The sequence below is a fragment of the Leptonotus elevatus genome, chromosome 1 (assembly GCF_054856555.1).
Source record: "Leptonotus elevatus isolate MCC_2025b chromosome 1, RoL_Lele_1.0, whole genome shotgun sequence".
Taxonomy (NCBI): Eukaryota; Metazoa; Chordata; class Actinopteri; order Syngnathiformes; family Syngnathidae; genus Leptonotus; species Leptonotus elevatus.
In genome coordinates, this window is record NC_141239.1 from 22,911,366 (window position 1) to 22,933,806 (window position 22,441).

At 40.7% G+C, this 22,441-nt stretch overlaps 1 protein-coding gene across 2 annotated transcripts in view; it reads right to left on the reverse strand.

The window, feature by feature from the left end:
• egfra (epidermal growth factor receptor a (erythroblastic leukemia viral (v-erb-b) oncogene homolog, avian)) overlaps positions 1-16,913 on the reverse strand; it is a 58,102-nt gene extending 41,189 nt beyond the window's left edge. For both annotated transcript variants that reach the window (XM_086085216.1, XM_086085205.1), the window contains exon 1: positions 16,615-16,913. In XM_086085216.1, coding sequence (XP_085941342.1) covers positions 16,615-16,738 — 124 coding nt within the window. In that variant the 5' untranslated portion in view covers positions 16,739-16,913. The remainder of the gene's footprint in view (positions 1-16,614) is intronic.
• Between the last annotated feature and the right edge of the window lie 5,528 nt (positions 16,914-22,441).

The following is a 22,441-nucleotide window of genomic DNA, read 5'->3' on the forward strand; positions in this document are numbered from 1 at the left end:
TTATTGAACTCTTCTGCTAGTTCTAGTCACTACTCGGGCAGCAAGCATGTTAAAACAGCTGAGGATGTAGAAAAGCAACGCAATTATAGTTATTTTGTAGTGAGAAATAAGATGGACTGTGAAAACATAAAAATGCATAATCACTAGGGGTGGGAATCTTTGAATGTCTCACGATTCGATTCCGATTTGTGGATGTGTGATTCGATTCAGAATCCATTACCTATTAAGAATGATTTTTGATTTAAAATGATTTGATTAACAATGATTTTTGATTCAATTTATAGATGGATTATAAGAAGGAATCGTAATGATCTACTCCAGTCTGACTCGCTAATGCTAATTAGTGCGCTACTCGGGGCACTTTTATCACTCAAAAGAACTGCTCCACGCTGCAAAAAACTTTTATTGGAATAACTTGACCGGGACTTTTTCCTTCTACTCTCTAATGTGGCTACAACTTAACAGTGTATCAGACCGCATGGAACCACACTTACTCCTAAGTGGCCAAATCGGGTATAACATGAGCAGCGCTCCAAATAAAGGCACACACAAACAAAGGGAAGACAGTATAAAATAATTTAAATAAAATCAGTTTTAGGACATTTAAAATCGATTCTGAATCGTACTAAATTAGAATCAATTATTTGGCACACTCCTAATAATCACCTCACCTTATTACACACGGAAAAAATTGAAAGATGAGTAGTATGAAACTCAAACGTCTGTCACGTAAGGTGAGGAATTTTATGACCCAAACGCAGACAAGACACGAGAGTTGGGAAACAGATTCTTAAGATAGAAAAATACAAAGTACCAACAGAGGGAAGGGCTGGATTCAGATGGCCTGAAAAAAAGCACTTCAGAGAAACCTTGACGAAGAACCTTAGACTGGATGCAGAGAAAGATCAATTGAGTTAGCAGGGCTGGATGCCTGAAAGCAACCTCAAACATGGAAGAACAGCTTGCATGGAAGAGAAGAGATAGGAAACTTTCGTTAAACAACCTCGATGTACTGACAGAAGTATCATTCAATAACTCTTGCAATGCATAATTCTATATGACCAAAAAACAACAACTGCGTAGCATTAGCAACTGACCACATTATCATCATAAGGGACATAGAAACTGCATAAGGCTAGACAAACTAAGAGTGGCCACTGCTAATACATCATTATCATCAGGGGGGGACATAGTAACTGCATACGACTAAATGACCTAAGAGTGGCTAATAGATCATCATCATAAGGGACATAGTAACTGCATAAGCAACTGACAACCTCAACATCATAACACATGGTCATCTCAGTAAAGCAAATTCCCTCCTTCCTGCTGTCTTACTGCGGTCTCATTAGCTGGCATTTCAGTCATCATAGATGCATTCGCCAAAAAGTGTCATTTGGAAGTGCATATGTGGAAAATGTTAATGCGCTTCACACAATGTAATATTACATAAAAAGCCATTAATATGGTAGTATAATATATCACGTTTTTGGTAGCAACTTGCCCAACATACTGCAGGCAATGCATGCCTCAGCTTCTTTCACCAATTGTTATGAGAGGCGTGGGTGTTAGCCTCCCCCGACGCGCCAAAACAAAAGCACATCACGCTTGACAAAACCCACCAAAACAACACGGGAGATCGTTTAAGATGACTGAGAAGGGTGGTTGTTTCAAGGCCGCCCACTCACGCAGGAACACACAGAGGGACATTTACTCTACTGCCAGACATGCCAGACAAGATGTTTGTTTTTCCCTTATCGATGATGTTGGCACAAGCGTCCTGAGTTAAAGTGGATAAGCATGAAAACACCCATTACGAACATTAAAACCTATTTAATGTTGTATTCACTGTCTTTTCTTTTGGTCTGTATTAAGCCAATAAATAATAATATCACACTGTCCGCACAACACTTCTCAACAGAGATTTATTGCCTTTTCTTTTTTTTTTACTTAAGCAGATACTACAAGATACTATTTCTAGTACCTCGTGAGACTAAACTTCTGCTAGCTACACATGCTATCATTAGCTTACCCTGCTGCTTTGACTTACCGTAGCTCAGTTCATCATATGCCACAGACAGCACTGTATTTTGTTGCAATAGTCTGTTTTCTTGCTGCCCTTAGCCTTCTCTCAGATAAAATGTGTCTTTAACAGCCACATGTCGACTAGGACACACTAGGTGTCCTTCATAGGGTAAAACAACAATGCACTTATAGAACAGATTAGCCTTGACAGCATAACCACACTAAGCAAAACACCCAATCCACTATAGATAACGTTGCAGTTGCTGGTTTTAGCCTCAACCTTGCTTTACTGTTTAACATCCACAATATTACTGTTTCTCTACAAAGGTATTTTGGTGATGGTTGTTTAACTTCTGTGGTTGGCATCCTGTTCATGGTTACATTGGCGCCACCCTGTTTGCTTTCTCCGGTGACCCATCAACTACCTAAGCCCTCATAGGTAAGCAAACAAAATGTTACGTAGCCACTAGGGTGACCAGATTTTCAAAATTAAAAACTGGCACACTACAATTTCACTGAAAATCAAATGCAGACTACAATAAATTCTCACCAGAAACTTTTTTAAACAAATTGAATCGCTAGTCAATCTAGTTTTGTTATTACTTAAGCAAATGCTAATGCTACCTTGGTTGGCAGTTTAACAGCCGAAAATAAGTCATCGCACTTGACCATTATCCAACCTTTTTCGCTCGGTCCCGGCAGCTATTGGAAGCTGGCTGTGCATTGTAACATTGGAAATATGCCGCCAAAAAAGCTCAGCTTGTGTCAGGTCTGACTGGCAACCACCGCTTTAGGCTAGTAAGACTGCATTTCCCATGATTCTTAGATCTACTTCCGGTAAGGTGAAAACACTCCTGCTAGCGATTTAACAGTTAAATTCTTTAATTGGTTTATCGTATAACTATGAATCGCTATGACAACTGTGTAACTGACATGCACGCGGCTCAAACAATTGAGTTGCTGACTGACTTAACTGAGTGCAATCTTCGGTGTCATCATGCCCATAAAAAAAAACCATACAGTTAGCATCTGCCAAATCGTGCAAAAATCGTATCAAAAGATAGATAAATAAACTCTAATTTAGTGGATTGTCGTCATGTATACTGCCCCAATAACCCAATTACTTTCTTTGATCTCGTAGAAATTGTCTGGCAGCCCGGTTACCGAGCTTAAGCTCATCACCTCACAAGGGGATTGATAGATTTTTTTTTTAAACATCTAATCAGCTCACTGGGGGCTTGTTGATGGAGTGGATATACTCCAGGTCAAGAGGCCTAATCCTTCCCGCCTGGCACCGCTCCAGTTATGCACTTCAGGGTATTTGCACCGCGGGGAGCAGTCTTTCCCTGACCACAAAGCGTTTAACGGAAAGTGGTTTGTTGTGGACATTAAAGGACGCAGAGTAGCGACATTGCTAATTCGTCAGAGTTTGTTAAGAGTCAAGCAGCTGTAAGACAAATGGAGCCCATGTGCATATTATGTCATGTGAGTTAGCTCAACCTATTTTAATGGAGCGAAACACTGCAAGCCCCCCCCCCCCCCCAGGTCCTTGGATTTAATCACGAAAGCATGTGGCAACAGAGATGTTGCACCACCAGGAAATTAATTTTGAGTGCAATGAAGCATTGCTGTTTTACCCTACAAGGCAATTAGAAAGCTACAACATTGTGTCTTTAGATCACAATAAATTTTAACACTGTGCGAGTTTATGAATCTCGACGAACATTAAGTGACATTTTCCATCAGCTCGTCTTAAAATAGCACAATAGCAGGAATGAAAAAACATTTTACAGTCCTGATGAAACACCCAGGAGGTGATGTCGAGCTCGTAATGTGCCGGAACCACCGCGAGAGACGGGATGACATCTTGTTTTCTTCCCCCGCAACACCCAGTCAAATTATACCGCCAGCAGCCCCTATCATTGTAATTCACAGCTAAAGAAATTATACTTTACAAGTGCATGACAAGATAATTTGTTGGTGTATTTTTGTATCAGGTCGGAGACAAAGCTTTAGGCGTACACAGAGCACCCCAATTAAGTATTTTCCAAAGCCCTTACAAGAACACAGGGAGTTATTGTCTTGCTGTGATGACTGGCTTTGTTTTTAAGATCAACTAACCATAATCTAACCACCACAGATAACCTGATTATTATTGCTGACCACATCCCACATTTTATCATAAAGTTTATGGCCCCCTTATCAATGTGGCAATGACCTCAGCACCCTTGGGTCTCCGACCAGAACCTGCTGGAAAGATTATACAGCTCCTTTTGCCTCAGCAAGAATGGGCTGGATGGCATTCACAGACATCAAACCGCAACTCCAAAGACCACATTTTGGCATGTGGTGCAATAAAAAGCATGAAGTCACTCGCCACAACAGCATGATGCTATCATGTTAACAAGGCTTTCACCACCTGGCTGAGTCTTTCTATACGCCAGAACTGGACAGCGATCCCATCTACGGCACCTGCTAATGCATGTAAACTGCACTGCTGGATGCTGGTCAACCACCGAGTTGTTAGTTTCCCCTTTGGGATGAATGGAAATAACATGTTCCAGGGCCAAACTGTCACGCTTTTTTAACCTTCATTAACTTTACAAGAGACAATGATTTAAATCTGAACTGCCATACAAATGTCAAATAGCAAATTTACCACCGTTAATAGTAAGACTTCAAAACAATAATAAAGCACCTGATTGAGGACAACATTTAACATTCTTAAATGTCAAGTCAAGTAAAAAAAAATTGTAAAGCATCTTAACTTTGATCACGTGTACCATAACGTTACATTTTATTTAAACCATTTTGGAACAGTTGGAATAAGTCACCAAAAAAAGTAAAAGATCCAATCCAAGATCTACCCTGTATCTCCATTCTCATTGCTTAAAATGACTTAAGTGACTATTCACAAAGGCCTTTGGCAGCATGAAAGCCATTGACTCAACTGAGACGCCTTTCCCTTCAGTGTTGACACAGGGTTGTAAAGTCATGTCTACATGGCAAGTTAAGGTCACGCAGAAGACAGATAAGTAGTGTCAAAAAAAGCAACAAAGCCCTGAATAAACCTTTTGTCTGTGTCTCTGGGGCGGGGGGCACTCTGCAGGGACGCATTTCGTCTGCATACTGGAGGACATTTTTGCCTACTGACAACACCTCATTATCAAAAGTCCAGTATGGAAGCCAACCCAAACAAAAACAAAAGCGTAAGTTGAGAATCAACCCTTTGATTCTGCGTATTCTCAATGCCAAACCTTCTCAAAAGAAGTGACAGGAGGTCGAGGAAATGAGAAACAGCAGCACACGTCTGTACTTTTATTTCACTAATTAGAAACTCTGTGAATATACATCCTTGAATGCGACATATTATGCATTTGCTTCTCAATTTAAAACATTTCCCTGGTGTCTTAACTCTTTGACTGCCAGACGTTTTCAGAAAAGGGATGCTGTGAGTGCCAGCAGATTTAAGCATTTTGACTGATCTTTCAAGGTCCACAGAAAATTTTCTGTTTGGACTATGGAAACACACATACTACCAAATGAAAGTTTGTTTCTACCTTATTCCGTTCTTTAGTAATCAACAATAGAAAATGGTTAGTTTCATCCAAATGCGCTTGTTTTGGACCAAAATACGGAGAAATCAAGCTTTTAGTGAAACGATATTATTTCATGCACTCTAGTGAATTTTACACTTCTTTTTGTCCATGAATGATGCCACAAACACCTAAATAGTGCTTTACTTCTATAAAACACTACCACCAAGAATGAAAAAGTGTTTTTTGATAGCAAAATACGTTTATTTACTTTCGACAGTGTAACAATTTGACAACAATTTGGCAAACTATTTACAAATGTGTGCAACTGTGGTACTATTTACAATTATGTGGATGTTTCAACGACAGTTTTTCTTTTTGTGTAACACTCCCCTGCGTGCAAAGAGACGCAACAGGATTTGCACAACAGATTAGTTTCACTGCGATTGCCTCTTCGCGTGCAGAAGCTACACTTTCTTGCCGGCCGTTTTTTCCGGGGAATAGAAGTATATACTGCAGTATGTGTTGCCATCAAGTCTACTATCAGGATCATGCTACGGTTACGTTACGATGGTGTTACGTCTGGCTTCCTCATGTCCTTCGGTTCCTATACCGGGTGGTAAGAGATGTTCTGATCCATCTTATCCACTCCATTCATGGTGGCATCGTAGTCCAGAACCAGTGTCTTCTCCGTGATCAGACTGTACCCGCTCCTCCGATGAATATGCATCCATCGCCCGATCGAATGTCCGCTTGTGCAGCTCCGCGTTTTCCGGCGTTAGCAGCGCTAGCCGGTGAGGCTTTATGACGAGAGAATAACGGCCACGTCAATGCTTCCAACTGTGGCGTCAACCTCGGGACATACCATCATCATCATCATCAATGTGCATTGGTCGATGCTTTTCGACTACTCTCCATCGTCCGATCGAATGTCCGCTTGTGCAGAAGTACCCGGTCGGTTGTGCTGCGCGTTTTCCGGCGTTAGCGTCGCTAGCCGGTGAGGCTTACTACGTGATCATAGCGGTCGCGTCAAGGCTTCCAACTTTGGCGTCAAGCTTGGAGTCACCATCATCATCATCGTCGACATCAATGCGCTTTTTAGTATTGATCGATGCTTTCCGTCTTTGAAAAAAATGCTCAAGCGTGAGCTGCTTGCAACCGGTCGCCATTGTTGCTTCATCAGCCATTGTCACCTCAACACTCTAGCTCCGCCTCACGTCTTCTACTGACGCCCACCCAATCTTGTCCAAAGAGAGTCATCGCTGCCATCTAGGGGCCAAAACGAGTCATTATACTAACTAGATCTGCTTGATACTTTCAGCACAGCTGCCCAAGGCTTTCCTCCACCCGTTTCCCCCCCAAAAAAACAACAACATAGTGAACGTCTTTTAACGTCCTCGGCGCCCCTCCGTAGGTTTTTACTAAACGTTATATAACGTTTATGGCAGTCAAAGAGTTAATAACATGTTTGTGACATTATTTTGTGAAAATACCTCAAGGGTCAAGAATTGCAGAAGATTTTACACACCGCCATCCAGCTCACTACTGCTGGGCAAATGGCAAGTCCAGAAAATATGTAGCCATAGGATCAGTTGGACTTGCCTATAATTTCAAGAGAACTGAAAACAAGTACTTCTTGACTGATATCCCAACACACCCGTGTAATGTACAATGTAATGCAAGCACAAAACAAGTTGTGTTGGGGAGGGCGGTGGGACGGGACCGTTTTTCAAAGGCAGTTTAAACCAAGACAGGCCCAATCAGGCAAAGCATAATTAAATATTTGAGACGACACTTTTATGTTAGCACATATGCCCTGACCGTGATGAAATACTGCCTGCCATGTCGAGTCAAGTCAAGTCAAGTCAGGCGGAATCTGTCAATATTTACATACAAGACGGTGTAAAAATGTCATTTAAAGTGAGAGAGACGCCGAGCGGCACGACCTAGCGGGAGATGGTAAACGGCACAAGCTAGCGATTAGCCTGGTGGAGGGGCAAAGAAAGCCTAGCGGGCCGCCGGGCTAATAAAACACTGGGGGAAAGCCTGCAAAGGTTTCGTTAAAATGATAGAGAGACGAGGAGCGGCACGAGCTAGCGAGAGATGGCGAGCGATACAAACTAGCAAGAGACAGCAAGCGGCACGAGTTAGCGAGAAACGGCGAGCAGCTGGAGCAAGCCAGAGACTGCGAGCTGCATGAGCTAGCGAGAGACGGTGAGTGGACACGGCACGAGCTAGCGAGAGTCCGGGAGATGGTGAACGGCACAAGCTAGCGAGTAATTAGCCTGGTGGAAGGAAAGCCTAGATGGCCGCCAGGCTAATAAAACACTGAGGGAAAGCCTGCAAAGGTTTTGTTCAAATGATACTGGACTCAAGTAATACGAACTTTGATAATAACACAAAGAAACTGCAAGAAGTAAAGTCAGTATAGAGCAGAGCCAAGGTGTTTGAAACGCCCTCAGGATGAAGATTCAAATTGTGATTTCCATCCAGGCACACAGTTGATAAATGTGGGAATTCATGTGGACACTTTTGGATAAGTCAACAATACAAAGTGTGAGTCAGACCGTTGCGTTTACAAGCCTGTGGGCCACACAGGAAGAAGTGAGATGTTTCAGAGATCAGTTACTCTGGCTAGAAAAAGCTTTGGAGATGTTTGGTGAGCCATTGTTCTTTTCGCTGCAGGAGATTCCTCGTCAGGGCCAGAAGCAGTAGAGAAGAGATACGACCACATATTGCCCGCATGAGGAAATGGTCACACAAACAGTGGACCACAAATAGCCATTGTGGACTTCCAATTCTTGCCTCAACTTTAAGGGTTGAGCTTCAGTTTGATGTTGAGCGAGCCCACCTAGCAATTTTACACTTTCTGAGTCGGCATCATAGAACAACACCCTAAAGTTTAGGTCAAACCCCTTCAAATCCAAAGAAACAATTCAATGTAACTCAATTCGAACCAAGCCTAAGGATGTATTGTGAGAGGGAAACAACAGTAGTCTGCTTTTCTTCAGTGCCACACAACACCTGATGCGATCGGAAGATAGCCAGCTTTTTTCCCCACTTTGAATCCCTTTCTTTCCACTGGGACCAATGCTGGGAATCATGCAAAGGCCATAAAATGGTAGCTTTGTTACTACTCTGTACAAACAACGGACAACCAATCTGTTCAATGAGTAACCACGACTTATTCCATGTATACACAAACTAAAGAGTGTCTGTGTTTTTGTGATGTGTTTGCACTGCACGGCAAGCAGATATGCACAACTGTAACAGAGTGGAAGTGCTTTATCTATGCAAATGACACATCGCTATCTACTAACTGGATTTCCGCAAATAGTGGCTGTCCCCAAAATAGCCCTAAGTGGCCCAATTGATCAAGCCAAATAAACGGTTCCCTGAAATATGAGGCACACACAAGTCTACACATCCAGATCTTATTTAACAATATCAGTCAGGAGAAAGGTACAAATAATTTCCAGGGCATTACAGTAAATCTACCACGAAACACAGTCATGACAGTCAGAAAATATGACACAACTATGACATTACCAAGAACTGCACACAACATTGATGGTGGCAGCATCGTGTTTTTTGGGCTGTTCTTCTTAGGCTGCAACTAGGGCCTTAAAAATTATATACTTTTCCAAAAAAAACTGTCAGCGCTAGCAAAACCCCGTCGGGCTTCTGCTAGAAAGGAAAAAACTGTCTAGAATATGTGAACTTTATTTGGGGTAAATAAAGTATTTTATGTATGTCAATTAGTTTTTTGTTTTTTTTTACAATATCGTGAGTTTAAAGTATTGTGAGCTTTATTGTTTATATCACCACCCCACAATATTGTGATAATTATCGTATCGTGGGGTTCATATGATATCTCGATATTTGGAGATCATTACATCTCTTCTGCTTTCATGAAGGACAACAGAACTCAAAATAATTTATTTTGAAATCAGAAGATTTGTACAATTTCATGGTGAACATCACTTGACAAAATAGTTGCCGATTAATTTGATAATCGCTTAGTTGTCGATTAATCGATTCATTTTGACACCTCTAGAGGCTCTTTAAATGGTGGCAGGTGTGTGCCATACAACATGAGTTATTCATTTCACCCAGTCTTTGTTCCAGCTGTTTCATTTCATTTGATTTGAAAAGCCACTTTCACTGAGCTATTTTCAAAAATGGTTCTAAAAATGTTGTCCACAAGGAGATGAAAGGTTTCGCTTCTTCACGTTCCTTTTGATGATATACAGTACATGTGTAGGTTGGCTGCAGTAAACAGGTTTCAGATACGCTACAATAAAAAAAATCCAAAATCTACTAAGGACAGAGGCGCTATTGTCCCAGAGTGACACCGGAATCCTTCGCCTAAACTAGAGGCTCTTTAACGTTTCTGACACTACAGTGTTTTTGAAGCTGAGAGGGGTTGGCAGTGAGAAATGATCATCCAACTCCCATTGGCCCAAAGCACAAAGCCACATTTTCAAGGTCTGTAGCATATGGGCGTCTGGCAAGTTCATCAGGAGAAGCGGCAGTGGCGCAAAGCAGACGGCAGCTTCTCCGATTACACGGGATCGCAACCCTTATTTCACTGCAGACATCCATCTTTTCCCAGAGAGTTTGCTTTAATGAAAAGCAAAGATCTGGTTTTTCATCGTGAAGAGATTTGTGTCTCTGAAGTGAGCTGGCTGCAGGGTGAACTTCCGTCATGAAATATTTGCGCTCAAAATCCAGAGGGATGGCGCTGAACTTGACCTTTTCATCTTCTATCTTCAAATGCCATCGACTTTGCCGCCATCGACTTTGCCGCCATCGACTTTGCCGCCATGCTCCGCCCACACACAAGGACGAAAAAATACAATTCTTAGCGATTTCACGTAGCCCGTCTAGTCTTGTATAATATACTACTACTTATACTTATTAAGTAGTTTGAATATGGGGGAAATGGGACAAAATCTGTAGGATAAGTCTGTGGTTAAAGCAGGGGTCAGGCCACATGCGGCTCTTTAATCCCTCTCCAGTGGCTCCCTGTGGATCACAAAAAAAAAGTTGTAGTATAATTAATATTTTTTCCCATCCATCCATCCATTTACTACCGCTTATCCGGGGAAGGGTCGCGGAGACTGCAGCTTTAGGAGGGAAGTCGAGACTTCACTCTCCCCAGCCACTTCAACCAGCTCCTCCGGCAGGATCCCAAGGCGTTCCCAGGCCAGCCGAGAGACATAGTCTCTCCAGCGTGTCCTGGGTCGTCCCCGGGGGCCTTCGCCGGTGGGACATGCCCGGAACACCTCTCCAGGGAGGCATCAAAACCAGATGCCCGAGCCACCTCAACTGGCTCCTCTCAACGAGGGAGAGCCCGGACAGGACACCCTGCAGAGGAAACTCATTTCGGCCGCTTGTATCCAGGATCTTGTTCTTTCGGTCACGACCCACAGCTTGTGACCATAGGTGAGGGTACGAACGTAGATCGACCGGTAAATCGAGAGCTTCGCCTTTTGGCTCAGCTCCTTCTTCACCACAACGGCCCGATACAGAGTCCGCATCACTGCAGACGTTGCACCAATCCGCCTGTCGATCTCCCGCTCCATCTTGCTCCCCAAGATACTTGAACTCCTCCACTTGGGGCAGGATCTCATCCCCGACCCGGAGAGGACACGCCCTTTTCCGACTTTTCAGATTATTATTTTTTACGTATTTATTTTTAGATTTCAGATAAAAAATTATTTAAATAAATTAATGATCAAATAAAAAATTAATAATTAAATATTTTAAAAAAAAGTCAGGGTAAGAGTTTTTAAATTGTCAGGAAAAAAAGACACAAAAGGTAGATGAAAAAGTTTTAAAAATTGCCTTAAAATGTCCATGAAATTGTCAAAAAATGTCAGAGAATTGAATAAAAAAGGCAGAAAAGAAAATATTCAAAAAGTAACCATAAAATGTCCAAAACAAAAGAAAAAAGGCAGAATATTACCATAAACTGTCTTTGGAATTGCAAAAAAAAAAAAGCTGACATTTTATTCAAAAGAAAAAAGGCAGAAAAGAAAACATTCGAACAGTAACCATAAAATGTCTAAAACAAAAGAAGGCAGAATATTACCATAAAATGTCTTTGGAATTGCAAAAAAAATAAAAAGCTGAACATTTATTTAAAAGGAAAAAAAGGCAGAAAAGAAAGCATTCAAAAAGTAACTATAAAAAGTCAAAGAAAAATGAAAAACAAAAAAATAGCCATAAAATGCCCTCGATACCATTCTTGATTATAATTCCAAAAGGCAGATAAATCGAAGCCTCCCACCTATTAGTCGTCACCTCCCATCTACAATTGAGTAAAAGAATCGCCGGCCCAGCACTTTCATTTACAATAATACAATAATCCAAAAAACATATCGCTCAAATGAGCTTGTTCCCCTGTGCTAAAGCTGACCGGGGAGCCTCACTTTTAGGGATTTAAGGATTTAGCCACCAACACGGCCCTCAGATTAGTTTCATCTTTGACAGATTATCCCGTCAAGCGCTCGGTCAGACTCTCTCAGCAGGTTCACCTCGCGCCTGCACTTTTGAGAGACCATAAAAAAGAAGAGTTTCTATAGTGGTGACTGCCTACCCTTGCATGTCATCTGGGGAAATAACCGCCGCAGTTATAACCAGCGGTTATTACCGCAAATGATGGCGGTTCGTATAAATGGTCATGCATTCATGAGAAGAGGTTGATGGGGTTCAAGAATATGGTTCTCCAGTTCACACCAAATTTATGGACAATGCTTTGGAGAGAAAAAGGCCGTTCTTAAACTGTTTGCTTGATTCTAGTAGAGCAGGTATAGACATTAAAGAGTTAATTGCCATTTCAACTAGGGGTAAACCATTTTAAAAATTAATCTTCTTTTTTTTCTTAATATTGCTGATTGAGATTTCACATGAAATAATTTTTCAGTGAGTCTATGGTGTTAAACATCCCGCTCTGCTGTTCATACGAGTGGGAACGCATACATGACAAGAAGCTGAGAAGGTACAAGGACATTGCACTCGACGTTTTCCACACCAAACTCATGCAAGTAAGCCTTTTCCCGTGCATGCTTTACACCCTGGGAAGAAGAAAAATGCCTTTTCCCGAACTGTTCCCACAAAGTCTTCATTCTACATCAGCAGTAGGTGCAATTTGGATGCCAAAAATGTTTCAGTCTGACATCTTGTAGCAATAACGCCTTTGGGGGAAACCTTGACAAAGCACATTAAAACATCTGCTCGGTGCTCAAAATTGACCGCAAGCAGAAACTAGCGTCTCTTTGCAAATGGAAATTAGGCCCGATTGTGCTTCTCTGTCTCTCTCAAATACTGCTGCCCTTTTTGTTTAGAAGTGCGGATATATTTAGGAGCACTGTCCTTACTGGCTAGCAAGCACGTTGCATTTGTGCAGCACATTGTGCACATAAGGAGGGAAGAACAAGCAGTGGATGATTCATACTAATAGGAACTTGTCATTAGGAAGTACGGTAACACTCCTGGTCACTTTCTCTACTGACATCTGGCCTTTAGAGGCCGCTGAGTCACACAATGAACATAAATCTCTATTTTAAAAAAAGAAAAAAAAGACCTGATATTATTCCAACTGGTGACTGTAATGATTCACAGAAGTGGATTTTTCTGGTTGACACTCAAGAGTCATGTTATAGTCACAGGTCAACACAAGGTACATAGGTAATAATATGACCAAAAATATACATAATAATTTTCCACACTATATGATGTTAAAAAAAAAAAAATAGTCACATTTTCTACTGGATGATAGAGTGCACTGCAGTAGATCAACTTGGGCCAATTTTATTATCACGATTAGTGAAACTGGTTGTAGTGAAGAGACGATTTGCATTATTATGGGCTTTGAGGTTACATTCACATTCATATAAACAATAAAACAGTGAATTGACCAGCACACAAAGGCAACTTACATAATACAAAAAGGGTGTATAAACTGCATCAGTTAAAGCCCAGGTACATTACAAATGTATTCAAGTAAATGTAACCTTGCATTGCTTTGAGGTCTACACATTCAAACAAATAAAACCGGAAAATAAAATGATGTAACTTGCAATACTTACAATGACTTCCTTTTAGGCGTGAAATGAGTCTCCAAGTATTTCGAGTACCCGGGTTCCGTACCAAATAATAGGGGTGGGAATCTTTGAATGTCTCACGATTCGATTCAATTCAGATTTTTGGGTGTGCGATTCGATTCATAATCGATTTTCCATTAGAAGCGATTTTTGATTCAAAATGACTTCATTGACAATAATTTTTGCTTCAATTTATAATTGTTGAAAGAATCGTAATGACCTACTCCAGTCTGACTCGCTAATGCTAATTAGTGCTCTACTCGCGGCACTTTTATCACTCAAAAGAACGGCTCCACGCTGAAAAAAATACTTTTATTGGAATAACTTGATCGTGACTTTTTCCTTCTACTCTCTAATGTGGCTACAACTTAACAGTGTATCAGACCGCGTGGAACCACACTGCCCCGAAGTGGCCAAATCGGGTACAACATGAACAGCGCTCCCAATAAAGGCACACACAAACAAAGGGAAGACAGTATAAAATAATTTAAATAAAATCGATTTGGGGGCATTTAAAAACGATTTTAAATCGTACTAAATGAGAATCGTGATTCTTATGAGAATCGATTTTTTGGCACACCCCTACCAAATAATTGATGGACATCAATGCCTTGTAATAGTTTTATTTTGAAGTTTTTCCGGCAGCATGTCGCAGTATAACTGCTGACTTGTCTCATCTTCCAGACTGTAGTTGGGGCATTTATTTTGCCGTCACAAACTGTTGCCACCGACGTCATCCTGAAATAGTTCAATCGCTAATTGAACGAACGCTAAAAAAAACAACAACAACAACAACGTAGTTATCCTGACATTGTATTACACGCCGCTTGTTGCTAGCGTTTAGCTGTGCCTCCAGTGTTAGCTAGCCGGTAAGCAAGTGCCCCATAAAGGCTGCTGAGAGTTGGATTACTTTTCAAATGCAGTTTAATGACTGCCCACATTTTTATGCTGTGCTTGCCAGAGTCGCTGTTCCTACTGATCTCTTTTTAACAAACAAGGCTTACCGTACTTAAATGTGCTGTTTTAGCCGGCAAAATCGCTACTGTGGTTCTGACGTCACGTCATCACATAGACCAAAAGCTATCCAAGTAAAAATATCTACTTTTTTTTTTAGACGAAGATTTGATTGTTTGATATAATTTTCAGCATGATATACACATACCAAAATATTTGATACCTGCAGCCCTACTTCCTTCAAAATCAGCTTTTTGGAAAAAGTTGGCAAAAGTACTTTCTGTTCCGTATTTCATACCTGCAACACTCCATCTTGAGCATATGCTTCAAGCCAACCATGTCTTCTGCTAGGTGGTAGTAATAGCATTTACCATCTCCATTCACCGTTACAATTATGATTGGCAAACAAAATGTCATCAGGCAAAAAAAACTGAGCAATTTTGTTCTATGTTGCAACCTCTGCTGATCTGGCCAATATTGAGTTTTCAAGTTTAATAACATATTGCAAATTACAATTGCTACCACATATAATAATAATAATAACATTTTCCTGGTATATAGCCTATGGGGATGAGTAATTGACCAACCTTCTTTGATGGACTTGTGGTTACCAAAAAAAAAACAATTCCAATAAATTAATTGCTATTTCCTTCCCTAGTAGCTTACCAACTGTAAGTGGTTAGTGCATCATCCTCAGTTTTAGTACATAAAAACACAACTTGACGCCAGGCAAACATTAAAAAGGTATCAAAAGGCACAGTTCAAAGCCAAGCCAGGGTCATCATAACGTTGGTACAGGACGGGGGCAATTGTGGTAAATCCTGGCTCACTCTAAATAAACATTGCAGTCCTAATAGCGCTAACGATTTTTGTGAGCTTTTCTTTAAAAAAAAATGTTCAATCACAATTGCAGACAAAATTATTACATATCATTAGGTACACTTGCACAATGTTTTACGGGCCAGGCTGGTCCCAATCCCCTGCGAATAGTGTGGGTCGACTGTACAGTAGTAAATTGGCAAATTGTTTTAATATATTGTATTGATTGGTCCATCTTGTGATTGGATCGGTGATCAATTTATTTATTTATTTAAAATCGCTAATTAGTCATCGGTTCAAAAATCCTGATTGTGTAAAGCCTATTACAGATATTTAAAAATAAAGCCTACTGACCATCTAAAATGAAGCATTTTTGTCTGTTTTTTCGTCTCGAAATTGCAGCCTTTACAATTTCAAAATTACACTCTACTAAATTGCGATGTCATTTTGAATGAGACACCTCCTAAATTTGACCATAGTTGATTGTACAGGTACACTCTAAAACAGATGGGTCAAAGATAACCCAACTATGGGTCAAAAATGGATCGATCCTCTATTTGGGTACATTTGACCCAATTTTGAGTCAATAAATGGGTCTTTTAGTGTAAAACAACTCATAAATATTGCTCACATCCTTTACTTGGGTCAAAAAGTGGGTCATTTTGTATGAAACAACCCAGAAAGTTGGGTCAAAATGACCCATAAAGTGGATCGGTCCATTTTTGATCCATTATTAGGTTACTTTTGACCCAACTTTTTTAAGAGTGCAGGGCAGCTTATGCATAAATCTTACTTTTCTATCCTAAAATGTGGATTAATTGTACGTGACAGCATGAGTGTGTTGCATTTTTGCATTTGCAATCAGGCCAAGCAACACAACTAATTCCAAAGACAATTAAAAACAAAACAATACACAATCCGCCATTGCAGTTAGAATATTACAACAACAAAAAAACAATTTGCTAGGACTACTTGGGCCAGATGTTCAACCGACGCCGGACGCCAAGAGTGACGCTTACTCAAGCTTTACCGGAACCGAGCCTCAACCTCAGCCGCCGTCTCAGCAGAGAGACTGTGAGAAACTTTTCCCCACCGCCACAAACGTGGACTTTCTCAGGCTGACATTTCCCAGCCAGTCCTTCCGTCCTCCTCCTCCCCTCCAGACCTACCTTTCTTTTCGGCCACAAGAGAGGAGCAGAGCAGCGAGGTGACGGTGAGCCACTCCAGAAGTCGGCGGCGAGCCATCGTCCTTTCGCCGCCGCTGACGCCGCTACCGAGAAGGTGCCATTCCATGCTCCGAACACAAGCGATACAAAGTAGCTCCGCTGTGTGTCCCACGTCCAATACAAACGTACTTTTTTCTTTCTCCCTTTTCGCTTTTCTCTGGCGGTAGAGACTGTCCGACAACTTTGACAGCTCCTCCTCTAAAACACTCTCAAGCAGTTCGGGCGCCAGAGGAGGACGATTCGCGATGACGTCACAAGAGGCAGGGGCACGCGAGCCGCAGGTACGCGCGCGCACATGCGCTCTCGCACCCTTCCCCCCTCCCCTTCCCGCCTGCTGCTTGCGGGACACTTGATTGGGTACATTAAACAAACCTTTTGGCTCCAGGGACCTCTTGCAGGGGTGTACTGTTTTCCGAAGACCCCCATATCTTTCTAACGCAGATATGTATAAAAGATTAGGAATTCAAAAGTTGCCTATTTTAGAGAAAAGGCGTAATACAGTAGTATCCATTTTGGTTTTTTTAAGGGAATAGCATAAAGTTGTAATATTTACAAGGCAACGCAAGTTTGTTCATGAAACATTAAAAGCGTTACAGAAAGAGAAAATATATTATTCACTTCAGCCATAGCAAAAAAAAACATAATAAAATCATCTAAAAAATACTATGCAAATGGGGATTAAAAGAAGAGAATGAAAGATAGACTAATAAGAATGCAACAGTAAACATAATGTTTTCAGCTCTGATTTCAATTAACTGACAGTTTTAGCAGACCTCAGTTATTAAGGGAATTTGTTCCACAGGTGAGGATCATAAAATTATTTACCTGCAGGGTTTGATCGAGCCCCAGGGGTTCAGTGAGTCATTGCCAGGCTGTCAGGGGTTCGGCGAGGTCAAGACACACGCTCGACTCAAATGAGTTATGATGTTGCTCAAGGCAAACATAATAATGGTCAGGTGCTGGTGGACAGCAGTAGCAGGTTCACCTCAGGTCAGATTTGAGGTGAACCTGATGACGCTCAACGCGTAACGAGTCGTTTCCCTCAAATAAACTCATTGAGTGAAGTTCTGTCAGTGTGCGGGGGATTCTCTTTTCTGGTTGTTATAATAAGAGATGTTGTGATGCTCCATAATCTGAGCAAGAGGCAGCATGTAGATATTAAATAGAAGTGGTCGAAGAATGGAGCCTTGTGGAACTCCGCATGTAATCTTTCTTCGCTCAGACTCATGACTACAAAAACAAAGATGGCTAAGAAGTCATAATCTTGTGATTAAAAAAAATAAAATAATCCTAAATAAAGTTGTGGTGGAAAAAGTAGCCACACTCTGGGGAGTTTGCAAGAGGTGTTGGGGGGGGGGGTCGATTTTCATATCATGCCATTTACTGTCATTTTTCTTTGACAGTAAAACATAATAAATACTGTCTGTGAAAATCATCCATCTGTGGCCCAATCTTGTCCCTCTAATTTTTTACTTCCAGACCCTCCACCCTCCCCCAACATTTACTTTTACCGTAACACTCCATAAGGTGCTTTTCTGAGAACTGCCCAAGATGAATGTGCCTGACAGTGTGTGCCAAATGGTCGACAGTTCGTAAGTAAGGCCTACACGAAGGTGCCAGAGACAGATGATTTGTTTTTTTTCACAAATGATATTAATTAAACAAAAAAAGTTTTTAACTTCAAGATACAGGTCCCAGGATGACAACAGTTGAGAACCACTGTGTTAAATCAAGGAAAATGTGGGAAAGCTAGCAACTGTAAAACTGCACATAGCATAAAAGTGTGTAGCTTCTTTACGCAACAGTGGAAACAGTGTTCAAGAATGCGCTTGAAACAACCCTGCTTGTCTGTTTGTGTTCCAGCGCGTTTGTAAGGGTTCCGGCAGAAACATGAACCCTTTCAAGAGTCATGGGGGTACCTCGAAACAGCATAAAAATGATCATACATACTAAATACTAGGAGTTAAAGTGGAAGTCAACCTTAAACATATTCTTGACAATAATATCTTATAAGTGACCTCACTAGTCTAATCATGACATTCTGATTAACATAAAATTTTTTAAATATGATTTATGAAGCAAAATCGAGCCGTTTTTATCCATCTCTGGGGGGCGGCCATTTTGTCTTTGAGTGAAGATGACATCAATGTTGCTCGGGGCTCAGGCAACAACCAATAAGAGCTCACCTGTTTTGTGAAGCTGCGCTGTGATTGGTTGTTACCTAAGACCTGAGCAGTAATGATGTCATCTTCAGTCGACAGCAAGTGGCAAAATGGCCGCCCCCTGAGATGAATAAAAACGGCTGGATTTTGCTGCTTAACTCATATTACACTAACGCAATATTAACCAAAATACCATATTTAGACTAGTGGGGCTACCTAGAACATATTATTGTCCCCCAATTTGACTTTAAAATATGTGTTTTACATATAGAGGTGAAGTAACATGTCTTAGAGAATAATAGGTTGTCTAGTAAGGTGACAGGTTATGTTGTGTGTATTTTGTATGGGGGGGGGGGGGGTCTTTACATGTCTGTACCATATGTCAGGGTCCAGATGTGCCGGCAACATCACTGTGTACAGATGAAAAAGCTGTCAATTGCCTTAAATTAACTTCTACAACATCAACATTTAATATACAGGAATCCTCGAAAGATTCAAAAATGCTTGTTAAATCTGTTTTTCAGGCTTTAAAAAGGCCTGCAGCACTGGAGAACAAACTGTCAAGTAGCAATTAATTAGGTTTAATTAGAGAAGACCATCTTGTATTTCACCATCTGCCCCCCTGAAGGAAATGACTCTCTAGCTACTGCTCATAGGAAAATATTTGAAAAGCAATGATGGGTTTTAATTCTGAGTAAATACACACACACATCCAGTGCACGAGTGTGTGCACACACGCTTTGTTGACTCTTAACGCCAATAAAATATACTCGCGCCCTACACGCTACATTTGAACCGTTTCCCGTCTTGTTGCTGTGGGCTTGCCAGAGCATGTCATCGTCATGGCAACCTGTCAGTCACACACACCACCACCTCCAAGTTGATGAATGAATGAGGCTGCATTGACGTCGACGGAAATTTACGTTAAGCCCCTCAACTTGTCGCATCCTGTTTGAAAATATGCACTGTAACTGTTGAGTAATACAGGTTTCGACTGTACGTCATGTTGTTGTATCATCATTCATAGGTTAGTTTTGCAATTTCAGATTTTTTTCCAAAATCTTTGTTCTAATATTGGAACTTTTGAAGCATAAATCCCGCCCAAAAATATTTGTTTGAAATTGTTTGACTTTTGAGGGAACACCCCCCCCCCCCCCCCCGAAATTTTGTTTGAATTTTTTTTGATTTTGACTAATATTTTCCCAACATTTTTTGTTGTAATTCTTTGATATTTTTCCAAGTTGTTTTGCTCACATTCTTTGAATTAGAGGTAAATTTTTCTGGAAAATTCATTCTTTTTTTTTTACTTTTGAGGCTAGTTTTCTTTCTAAATTTCTAGCTTAAATTGTTATTGACCTTCAGGCATGTAATATTTTCCAGCAAAAAATAATAAAAAATCTATCAAAATGGTTTGACTTTTGAGGCAGACTTACCCAAAAATTTGAGTTGAAATTTCACAAAGATTTTGGTTGAAATGACTTTATTTATTTTAGGCACATGTTCACCCAAAAAATCAGTATTAAATTGTTAGACTATTGTGACATATTTCCCCCCCAAAAAAATCTTAGTTGAAATTGTTTACCTTTTTAGGTAATTTTTTCCACAAATATTTTTGATTCAAATTTGATCAAAATGTTTGCTTTTTGAGGTGCATTTTTCTTATAAACGTTTGTTAGAATTTACAAAGATTTTGTTAGAATTTATTTTAAGGTACATTTTGCCCGCAACCTTTGGTTCAAAAGTTGTGTTACTTTTGAGACACATTTTTCTCAAAATTCTTTGGTTGATTTTTTTTTACTCTGAGGCAAATTTTACCACCAAATGGTGTTGATTTTAAAAAGGCACATTTTCCTGATTGTTTTGTTGCCATATCATGAAGATTTTGGTTGAATTTAGTAGTAGTAGGGTTTGTACAAAAACAATGGATGACAAAAATATTGTACAAAAAAATCTAAGTGTGCCTTTGTTGATTACAGTCAACAAATCCCTTTTCCAACCTAACAAACTTAAATCATCACCTCACAATATACATCAATACTCATGAACAAAGGTATCATTATTAAGTGAATCTACAGCTATTGCTTTCTGTAGGCGTAAAAAGCAGGAATTCATATTTTAACTCAATATTCTTCTGTTTTCATTCTTCTTCTTTCAAATGTAGCGTGCCGCCATCTAGTGGCCGATAGTGGAATTACACAAAAATAAACAGAAGGCAGAACTGGACAATAAAGTCTGCAAATTCGCGGCACTGTGAGCCCAGGATCCGCGATGGAGGTTGGATTTACAGTATCATTTTTTTTCATCTTTTGCTGCAAGTGGCTCTGCCTCCTCTGTAAGTTAAATAAACATGGTTAGTAACGAGTGAATGCCATGCTTTTAAATTCATTGTATTGAAGTCATTCTTTCAATGTTATGTTGGAAGAAAAGAAAACTAACATGAAAAATTGAAGCTGCCCAGAAGTCAACCACTAACGACCATCAGTCGGGCGCTTGAAGCTTCTGAGTTCCCAAGACAAGTGCCAGACTCTTCCAGTAAAAGGCCTGTCTAAATGTACAATAACCACATGAAATGCTGATCAAACGTTGGACCGTCAAGCAGAGCGTGAACACATCCTGACATCTTTATGGTGTGCAACGAACCAGCTTACTACCTTTGCTCTGGTTTAGGACGTTCCAATACAGTTGGGCTCAGGTTCCAGTGTGTTCTGGGGCCGTTTGGCGTTCACAAGCAGGCAATGGCTTGCAGGCAAAATACTCCAGGAAACACCGCCACCGTGTGGCCACTTTGCTAATTTGCAGGCTGCTGTGCCTCGAGATCAGTGGTGGGCAAACTCGGTCCTCAAGGGCCGGCGTTCTGCAGGTTTTGGAGGTTTCCCTGCTGCCAAGCAGCTGATTCCAATCAACAGGATAGTTACCAAGCTTGTGTAGAGCTTGCTGATGAGCTGATCATATATCAGCTGTGTTGGAGAAGGGAAACATCCAAAACCTGCAGGGCTCCGGCCCTTAAGGACCGAGTGTGCCCACCCCTGCTCTAAATGGACGCCTCAGGCCTTCAGTTATTTTCACGGTGTGAATGCTGAGTGAAGCATCCATATAGGGAAGCAGCCACAAAAGCGATGATACCCTGGCATTGCCCTAAATTACACCATTTCCTAAGCATCCAATCAGATTGCTCAGATGCAAATACTGTATACAATCCCATGAAAATATGCCCCTCGGTGATTGCCATTCCGCTCGCAGCCACTAGGGGCACTTTTACATGACATCTTGCTGTGACATGCTGTGATCTATTTAACAGCTCAATCACAAATTTTGGAATATGTCACGTTGAACCCCAAAATAATAAATTTATGTAACTTATATCAATTTCATGCCAGTCATGAAAATGCTAATTAAACACTTCATTTAGTTTATTGGAACCCATGGAGACCGACAGTGAAAATACAATTTAACATAGCACATTTTTTATTGTAATTATAATGTTTAAAGATCATTGAGAGCAATTTTGTATGTGACCGTGAATTACTGCTGAAAACACTGAGGTGTATATTAAAATAATTTGATGGTTGTAATCATTCCTTTTTCTTTTTTAAGGCAAATTTTCCCTA